Source organism: Panulirus ornatus, chromosome 42, assembly GCF_036320965.1.
Source record: "Panulirus ornatus isolate Po-2019 chromosome 42, ASM3632096v1, whole genome shotgun sequence".
Taxonomy (NCBI): Eukaryota; Metazoa; Arthropoda; class Malacostraca; order Decapoda; family Palinuridae; genus Panulirus; species Panulirus ornatus.
In genome coordinates, this window is record NC_092265.1 from 18949754 (window position 1) to 18960668 (window position 10915).

At 41.0% G+C, this 10915-nt stretch overlaps 1 protein-coding gene across 1 annotated transcript in view; it reads left to right on the plus strand.

The window, feature by feature from the left end:
- The window catches only part of LOC139761954 (importin-11-like), a 127961-nt gene extending 117722 nt beyond the window's left edge, over window positions 1-10239 (plus strand). The window contains exon 3 of the mRNA XM_071686666.1: window positions 9894-10239. Within this exon, the coding sequence (XP_071542767.1) occupies window positions 9894-10224 (331 nt within the window). The 3' untranslated portion in view covers window positions 10225-10239. The remainder of the gene's footprint in view (window positions 1-9893) is intronic.
- The last annotated feature ends 676 nt before the right edge of the window (window positions 10240-10915 follow it).

Below are 10915 nucleotides of genomic sequence, written 5' to 3' on the forward strand. Positions count from 1 at the left end.
GGCCATCTCATCTACTTACATACATATACTTATGTATATCTCTCTTTTTAAACCAGGTATTCCCAATCACCAGTCCTTTTTCAGCACAAATCTACAAGCTCTTCAACATTTCCGTTTACAACAATGAACAACCCATGTATACCAATTATTCCCTCAGCTGCCACATTACTCACCTTTGCATTCAAATCACCCATCACTATAACCCGGTCTCGTGCATGAAAACTACTAACACACTCATTCAGCTGCTCCCAAAACACTTGCCTCTCATGATCTTTCTTCTCATGCCCAGGTGAATATGCACCAATAATCACCCATCTCTCTCCATCACCTTTCAGTTTTACCCATATCAATCTAGAGTTTAATTTCTTACACTCTATCACATACTCATACCAATCCTGTTTCAGGAGTAGTGCTACTCCTTCCCTTGCTCTTGTCCTCACACTAACTCCTGACTTTGCTCCCAAGACATTCCCAAACCACTTTTCCCCTTTACTCTCAAGCTTCGTTTCACTCAAAGCCAAAACATCCAGGTTCCTTTCCTCAAACATACTACCTATCTCTCCTTTTTTCTCACCTTGGTTACATCCACACACATTAAGACACCCCAATCTGAGCCTTCGAGGAGGATGAGCATTCCCGCGTGACTCCTTCTTCTGTTTCCCCTTTTAGAAAGTCAAAATACAAGGAGTGGAGGGTTTCTAGCCCCCCACTACTGTCCCCTTTAGTCTCCTTCTACAACACGTGAGGAATGCGTGGCAAGTATTCTTTCTCCCCTATCCCATATAATTTCATAGGAATACTCAACAAACTTATACCTCTGTAATATGAACACTTACTTTTATCCCCTTTGACTTTGTACAATGGCACTGTGGAAGCATTCCACCAATCCTCAGGCACCTCACCATGAGTCATACATACATTAAATAACCTTGCCAACCAGTCTACAATATGAGTCATACATACATTAAATAACCTTGCCAACCAGTCAACAATACAGTCACCCCCTTTTTTAATAAATTCCTCTGCAATACCATCCCAACCTGCTGCCTTTCTGGCTTTCATGTTCTGTAAAGCTTTTACTACCTCTTCTATGTTTAACAAATCATTTTCCCTAACCCTCTCACTTTGCACACCACCTCAACGAAAACACCCTATATCTGCCACTCTATCATTACACACATTCAACAAGCCTTCAAAATATTCACTCCATCTCCTTCTCACATCACCACTACTTGTTATCACCTCCCCATTAGCCTCCTTCACTGAAGTTCCCATTTGTTCCCTCATCTTACGTACTTTATTTACCTCCTTCCAAAACATCTTTTTATTCTCTCTAAAATTTAATGATACTGTCTCACCCCAACTCTCATTTGCCCTCTTTTTCACCTATTGCACCTTTCTCTTGACCTCCTGCCTCTTTCTTTTATATATCTCCCAGTCATTTGCATTATTTCCCTGCAAGAATTGCCCAAATGCCTCTTTTCTCTTTCACTAATAATCTTACTTCATCCCACCACTCACTACCCTTCTAATCTGCCCACCTCCCACGCTTCTCATGCCACAAGCATCTTTTGTGCAAGCCATCACTGCTTCCCTAAATACATCACATTCCTCCCCCACTCCCATTACGTCCTTTGTTCTCACCTTTTTCATTCTGTACTCAGTCTCTCCTGGTACTTCCTCACACAAGTCTCCTTCCCAAGCTCACTTACTCTCACCACTCTCTTCACCCCAAAATTCTCTCTACTGAAAACCTCTACAAATCTTCACCTTTGCCTCCACAAGATAATGATCAGACATCCCTCCTGTTGCACCTATCAGCACATTAACATCCAAAAGTCTCTCTTTTCTGCGCCTATTAATTAACACATAATCCAATAACGCTCTCTGGCCATCTCTCCTACTTACATATATATACTTATGTATGTCTTTCTTTTTAAACCACATATTCCCAATCACCAGTCCTTTTTCAGCACATAAATCTACAAGCTCTTCACCATTTCCCTTTACAACGCTTAACACCCCATGTACACCAATTATTCCTCAACTGCCACATTACTCACCTTTGCGTTCAAATCACCCATCACTATATCCTGGCATCGTGCATGAAAACTACTAACACACTCATTCAGCTGCTCCCAAAACACTTTCCTCTCATGATCTTTCTTTTCAAGCCCAGGTGCATATGCACCAATAATCACCCATCTCTCTCCATCTAGTTTCAGTTTTACCCATATCAATCTAGAGTTTACTTTCTTACACTCAATCACATACTTCCACCACTTCTGTTTCAGGAGTAGTGCTACTCCTTCGCTTGCTCTTGTCCTCTCACAAACCCCTGACTTTACTCCCAAGACATTCCCAAACCACTCTTCCCCTTTACGCTTGAGCTTCTTTTCACTCAGAGCCATAACATCCACGTTCCTTTCTTCAAACCCTTACTCAAACCTATCTCTCCTTTCTTCTCATCTTGGTTACATCCACACACATTTAGACACCCCAGTCTGAGCCTTTGAGGAGGATGAGCACTCCACGCATGACTCCTTCTTTTGTTTCCCCTTTTAGAAAGTTAGAATACTAGGAGGGGAGGCCAGCCCCCTGCTCCTGTCCCCTTTAGTCGCCTTCTACGACACTTGAGGAATGCGTGGGAAGTATTCTTTCTCCCGCATCCCCATATGTATACTTATGTATATCTCTCTTTTTAAACCAAGTATTCCCAATCACTAGTCCTTTTTCATCACGCAAATCTACAAGCTCTTCACCATTTCCATTTACAACACTGAACACCCCATGTACACCAATTATACCCTCAACTGACACATTTACTCACCTTTGCATTCACATCACCCATCACTAAAACCTGGTCTCGTGTATCAAAGCTGTTAACACACTCACTCAACTGCTCCCAAAACACTTGCATCTCATGATCTTTCTTGTCATGACCAGGTGCATAGGCTCCAATAATCACCCATCTCTCTCCATCCACTTTCAGTTTTACCCATATCACTCTAGAGTATACTTTCTTACACAATCACATACTCCCATAACTCCTACTTCAGGAGTAGTGCTACTCCTTCCTTTGCCCTTGTCCTCTCACTAACCCCTGACTTTACTCTCAAGACGTTACCAAACCACTCTTCCCCTTTACCCTTGAGCTTCGTTTCACTCAGAGCCAAAACATCCAGGTTCCTTTCCTCAAACATACTACCTCTCTCCTTTTTTCTCATCTTGGTTACATCCTTACACATTTAGACACCCTAGTCTGAGCATTCGAGAAGGATGAGCACTCCCCACATGACTCCTTCATCTGTTAGAATGCAAAGGGGAGGGTTTCTGGCCCCCCTGCTCCCATCCCCCTTTGAATGGAAAGAAATTGGAGGAAGTGGAGTGTTTTAGATATCTAGGATTGGATTTAGCAGCGGATGGAACCACGGAAGTGGAAGTGAGTCACAGGGTTTGGGAGGTGGCGAAGTTTCTGGGAGCATTGGTGAATGTGTGGAATGTGAGAACATTATCTCGGAGATCAAAAATGGGTATGTTTGAAGGAATAGTGGTTCCAACAATGTTTTATGGTTGCGAGGCATGGGCTGTATATGGGGTTGTGCGGAGGAGGGTGGATGTGTTGGAAGTGAAATGTTTGAGGATAATATATGGTGTGAGGTGGTTTGATTGAGTAAGTAATGAAAGGGTAAGAGAGATGTGTGGTAAGATATGTGGTTGAGAGAGCAGAAGAGGATGTATTGAAATGTTTTGGTCACATGGAGAGAATGAGTGAGGAAAGATTGACAAAGAGGATATATGTGTCAGAGGTGGAGGGAACAAGATGTGAGAGACCATATTGGAGCTAGAGGGATGGAGTGAAAAAGACTTTGAGCGATCAGAGTCCGAAGATACAGGAGGGTGAAAGGTGTGCAAGGAGTAGAGTGAATTGGAACGACGTGGTATACCGGGGTTGACGTGCTGTCATTGGATTGAACGAGGGCATGTGAAGTGTCTGGAGTAAACCATGGAGAGTTTTGTGGGGCTTGGATGTGGAAAGGGAACTGTGGTTTTGGTTCATTTCACATGACAGCTGGAGGATGAGTGTGAGCGACTGTGGCCTCTGTTGTCTTTTCGTTGTGCTACCTCACTTGCGTGGGGGGGTGCTTTTTTTCATTTGTGGCGGGGTCTTGACGGGAATGGATAGAGACAGCAAGTATAAATATGTACATGTGTATATATGTATAAGTCTGTGTATATGTATGTATACATTGAAACGTATAGGTATGTATATGTATGTGTGTGGGTGTTCAATGGTATACATGTGTATTTGGGTGGGTTGGGCCATTCTTTTGTCTGTTTCCTTGCGCTACCTCACTAATCTTGGAGACAGTTACTAAGTATAAGTAATAAAGAAAAGAAATAAATGATAACAATGATAACTTGAATACTAATACTACAGCTACTACTGATAATACTACTACTATTACTGATAATAACAATAATAGTAATTATAATCTGTTGAATTGAAGTGTCTTTTTTGAGAAGTGACAGATATTGGGTGAAAATATGATGTTTTGTCATGATTTGTATTTCTTAATTCTTGCTTTGTAGATTATGATGATGACTACAAATTGTAATATTACTCACACTGTAAAGTTTTTAATTAGAAAATATGGCTTATTCCTAAGGTACCTATAGCTGAACATCAAATCTTTTACTCTAGACAGGTGTGGTGTAAATGTGGGAGGATTTGTCCTTAGACATCCTCAGTCTTACACCTTTCATGTACAGGAACTGGTTTAGCTGAGTTGACTGATGGAAATAGGTAAGGTGTTTCCATTTCAGCTTCACCTGTATATACTTTTCAGGTGTCGTAACTCATGCTCCTCTCAAATAGCTCATTTCCACAGCTTGGATTCTTGACCACTTTGACTCATCCCAAGTCCATGTTTCAGCTGCATAGGTCAGGGTTGGTAGGATTGTGCTGTCCCTTAATCCTTCTTTCACTTCCATACTTACATCTCTACCCTTCATTATTCTATTATGGGACCCAATGACTCTTCTACCCTGTACCTACTGTCTCCCTTATCTCATCTTCCTTATCACCAGAGCTACTCAAGATAGCTCCCAAATACTTAAACATTGTTACCTATTCCAGTCTTTCTCAACCGTTATCTAAAACAGAGCTTAGAGCACTCTTGTCTTATTCTACAGGGCTTTGCAGAATGTATACTTTCATTCATTTCCTGAAATCATATTCCTTTTGGGCTTGATAATCAGAGTACTCTTTTTTCATGTGTTAAGGTAAAGGGTTGAGTGCATTGTTGAGTATTTGTTTGGGTGTCAGAACAGAACATGAATTTTGATTTGAAAAGTTTGAGGTTGACATGTATGCCATGACATATGGTAATTGTCTTCATGATATGACCTTCATTTTCTTCTAGCAGCTATGTTTTTGAGATAATGCACTTATCAATAAATGAACCTCTCATGAGTCTAGGTAGTTCTAAGTGGAGCATAGAATGTGCGTTTCTATACAATGGCAACAAATATAGATCAGTCCCAGTTGGTCACTCAACTAAGATGACTGGTCTTACAGAAGATATCGTACCATGATCACCAATGGCTAACCTGTGTGGATCTTGAGATGGTTCCTTTTCTCCTAGGTCAGAAGAGTAGACACGCCAAGTATCCCTGCTTTATCTGTCTCTGGGATAGTAGAGCTAAGGATGAACACTGGGTTAGAAAACAATGGCCTCTGAGAGAAAACATGGTGGTTGGAGAAAAGAATGTAATTGCAGAACCCTTGGTTGACAGAGATATCATTTTACCACCACTGCACATCAAACTAGGTTTAATGAAACTGTATGTGAAGGCTTTGAACAAAGAAGAGGAATGCTTTGACTACATATGCAGAAAACAATGGCCTCAGAAAACATGGTGGTTGGAGAAAAATTGTAATTGCAGAACCCTTGTTTTACAGAGATAAGATCATTTTACCACCACTGCACATCAAACTAGGTTTAATGAAACAGTTTGTGAAGGCTTTGAACAAAGAAGGGGACTGCTTTGATTACATTTGCCAAAAATTTCCATCGCTGAGCATGGAGAAGCTGAAGGCAGGTGTTTTCAATGGGCCACAAATCGGGGAACTCATGAAAGACCCACATTTCCAATATTCAGTGAACAATGCTGAGGGAGATGCATGGTCTTTGTTCACAATTATTGTAAGGAATTTTCTTTGGAACCATAAAGCAGGTACTACTATGAATGGAGAACAAGCTTTCTTCTTTCTGTCAATTGGGCTGTAAAATGAGCATCATAGTGCATTACCTCCACAGCCACTTGGATTGTTTCCCAGACAACCTCGGTGACCTAAGCGAGGAACAGGGTGAACCATCCACCAAGAGTTAAGAACTATGGAAGAAAGATACTGGGGACACTGGGATACCCATGATGGCAGATTGCTGCTGGACCATTCAACATGATTGTCCTGGGGCAGCTCACTGCAACAAGTCTTTGAAACGTGAGATGTCTGAGTAAATGAACATCATTTCAGTGATATATAACTTTCTATGCTTGTTTCATTATTATCTGATGCTATGGATGTGATTTAATCATTAAATGAATTCTGTCAAAAAGGCAAAAATAATGATTTGTAGTTATCAATCCTTGTGCCTAATTGGTTGTATGCATAACAATTAGGGGTATATCATATCTTGATGACCAGAGCTGATGGAGAAATACTGATGGCATATTTAGAATCAGCGCCCAAAATTTACCTATGGGATTTTTTTTCTTGGTAACAGTGATGGCACAGGCAGCTGAATTCCCTTATCATGAACATCTCATTAATGCTCATCTCTCTTTATATACATATATATAGCCCTAGCTTAAGCCAGGTAACTTATTTATTGATTGTCATTTTGCTTATGGCATGAACTGATGTCAATAAGTCCCACCTATACTGTAAACAGACCAGGTCTGGTACAGGAAGCCCTGAGATGTCATTGTCAGCTTAACATCTCCCAATGGTACAGAAATTTACAGCTTTGGAGTTTTCATTTGTAAACTGATTTACTGGACAAAATTTTTTAAAACTTTGAAAATTTGTAAATCTATGCTTCTTAAATCAGGGTCTACCAGGAGGGTGAAAGGCATGCAAGGAATAGAGTGAATTGGAACGATGTGGTATGCCGGGGTCGACGTGCTGTCAATGGATTGAACCAGGGCATGTGAAGATTCTGGGGTAAACCATGGAAAGTTCTGTGGGGCCTGGATGTGGAAAGGGAGCTGAGGTTTCGGTGCATTATTACATGACAGCAAGAGACTGAGTGTGAATGAATGTGGCCTTTGTTGTCTTTCCTAGCACTACCTCACACACATGAGGGGGGAGGGTGTTGTTATTCCATGCGTGGTGGGGTGGCGATGGGAATGAATAAAGGCAGACAGTAAGAATTATGTACATGTGTATATATGTATATGTCTGTGTGTGTATATTGAGTTGTATAGGTATGTATATTTGCGTTTGTGGACGTGTATGTATATACATGTGTATGTGGGTGGGTTGGGCCATTCTTTTGTCTGTTTCCATGTGCTACCTCGCTAACGCGGGAGACAGCGACGAAGCAAATAAAAAAATATGAATATAAAAAATCACAGGAATTGAACAACATGGAAGGTAAATGGCTAATCTTTCTGTGTGATCATTCTCCTGATTGAATGTAAGCCAACACTGTAGACTGCTTTGCTCCCACCTTCTGAAGCTTATCTTGTATATGTACGTATATGAGGTTACAAAACATTCATATAACTCCACAGATTGACATAACATCTGTTATTTGCTTACAGATAAGAATCCAAGCTCAGCCATTTTGATACCAAATACATGTTAGATTTTTATTTTATATTTATTATACTTAATCACCGTCTCCCGTGTCAGCGAGGTAGTGCAAGAAACAGACGAGGAATGCCTTAACCCACCCACATACATTTTGTATATACATAAACGCCCATACATGCATGTATACATACATATACATTTCAATGTATACATACATAAGCATACATATATACACACATGTACGTATTCATACTTGCTGCCTTCATCCATTCCTGTCGCCACCTTCCACACATGAAATAGCACACACACACACACACACACCCATTACAGCAAGGTAGTTCTGGGAAAAGACGAAAAAGGCCACATTCGTTCACGCTCAGTTTCTAGCTGTCATGTGTAATGCACCGAAACCACATCTCCCTTTCCACATCCAGGCCCCACAGACCTTTCCATGGTTTACCCCAGATGCTTCATATACCCTGGTCCAGTCCATTGACGGCACGTTGACCCTGGTATACCACATCATTTCACTCCATCCTTCCACCTCCAGTTTGGTCTCCTGATTCTTGTTCCTTCCACCTCTGACACATATAACCTCTTTGTGAATCTTTACTCACTCATTCTCTCCAAGTGTCCAAACCATTTCAACACACCCTCTTCTGCTTTCTCAACCACACTCTTTTCATTACCATACATCTCTCTTACCCTTTCATTACTTACTTGATCAAACCACCTCACACCACATATTGTCCTCAAATGTTTCATTTCCAACACATCCACCCTACTCTGTACAACCCTATCTATAGCCCATGCTTTGCAATCATATAACATTGTTGGAACCACTGTTCCTTCAAACATACCCATTTTTGACCTCCAAGATAATTTTCTCGCCTTCCACACATTATTCAACGCCCCCAGAACCTTCGCTCCCTCCCCCACCCTGTGACTCACTTCGCTAAGATATATATTATTTATATCATACTTAGTTGCTGTCTTCCGCGTTAGCGAGGTAGCACAAGGAAACAGATGAAAAAATGGCCCAGGCCACCCACATACACATGTATATGCATAGATTTCCACACACGCACATATACATACCTATACAATTCAACATATACATATATGTATACATACACAGACATATATACACATGTACATAATTCATACTTGCTGCCTTTATTCATTCCCATCGCCACCCCACCACACATGAAATGACAACCCCTCCCCCTGCACGCATGCGAGGTAGCACTAGGAAAAGACAGCAAAGGCCACATTCGTTCACACTCACTGTCTAGCTGTCATGTATTATGCACCGAAACCACAGTTCCCTTTTGACATCCAGGCCTCACAAAATTTTCCATGGTTTACCCCCAATGCTTCACATGCCCTGGTTCAATCCATTGACAGCACGTCAACCCCGGTATACCACATCGTTCCAATTCACTCTATTCTTTTCATGCTTTTCACCCTCCTGCATGTTCAAGCCCTGATTGCTCAGAATCTTTTTTCAGTCAATCCTTCCACCTCCAATTTGGTCTCCCACTTCTCCTCGTTCCATCCACCTCTGACACATATATCTCCTGCTGAGATGTAACATAATATTCACTTGTAAATCAATAAAATGAACCTCAAAGTACAGGGAGTGAGGTGTTGACTTACCAACAGGTCAGTCAGCTGGCATATGCATACAGACATGGAGTCCACTGTTATTCACAGATGGCATGGAGTGGATAGTTTTTCAGGGATATTGGGGGCATTTCTGCTTGTAGTAAAGGGAACTGTTTTTTTTAAGGTTATGGAGTAAGTCTGTCATCATTGATAGAAATTAATGTGAATAAATGTCCACATAATGCATCAAAAGTGTTATCACAAATGTTTAATGATATATGCAGGCTTCCTGTTACATCAGGAAGGTATTTAATGTACTATATGGTTGAAAATGTAGGTAACATTATTAGGTGTGCTGAATAAAGTTGGATGAAGTATGACTGTCTTGGAAAAATTATAATTAATTGAAGGTAATTGTTGCGTATTCTTATAAAGCACCCTTCCTTTGTTTTCTCATCAGGTATGGCAGTCGTTTGATTGAAACCTTCAGCTCATTGTTAACAGATATGAAGAATGAAGGTATGGTCTTGGTCCTACGAGCAGTGGAGATGATACTCCGTGTACTTCCTTCAGAGGGTGCCTCTCTGGTACAGCCATTACTTCCCAGCATGATCAAAGCAGTTGCTGAAGGAGATCAGTACCCAATGGTCATGTCTATGTACCTGTCTGTGGTGGCTAGATTAGTCCTGTATGCAGAACACATCTTTACCTGGGCTATTAACCAAGTTAGTATTATTAAGTTGGTCAGTGTAAAGAAAATCATAATAAATGTTATGTTAACAGTACTTTAGTTATCATCATTTTTTACCAGAAAGCTCATTTTTCATATGTAGCAACATTTGCCCTCCACCATTATGTTTGCAGTTTTTTAGAAATCACATTAGTTATTCCATGTCACCTGAATCATATAAAAGAGCCATTTGTTTCATATTCAACATTTAGTACATTTCTTATATAAATGAGCTTATTGAAAGCCAATCTCAAATGGCCAGTTTAGCATTTGCAGTAGAACTCCCTAGTTGGAATTCCTCCAGATGCCTATCCCCTAGGGATAGGGGAAAAAGAATACTTCCCACGCATTCCTCATGTGTCGTAGAAGGCGAATAAAGGGGACATGAGCGGGAGGCTAGAAGCCCTCCCCTCCTTGTATTTTAACTTTCTAAAAGGGGAAACAGAAGAAGGAGTCACACGAGGAGTGCTCATCCTCCTCGAAGGCTCAGATTGGGGTGTCTAGTTGTGTGTGGATGTAACCAAGATTGAGAAAAAAAGAGAGATAGGTAGAATGTTTAAGGAAAGGAACCTGGATGTTTTGGCTCTGAATGAAACGAAGCTCAAGGGTAAAGGGGAAGAGTGTTTTGGGAATGTCTTGAGAGTAAAGTCAGGGATTAGTGGGAGGACAAGAGCAAGGGAAGGAGCAGCACTACTCCTGAAACAGGAGTGGTGGGAGTATGTGATAGGGTGTAAGAAAGTAAACTCTAGATT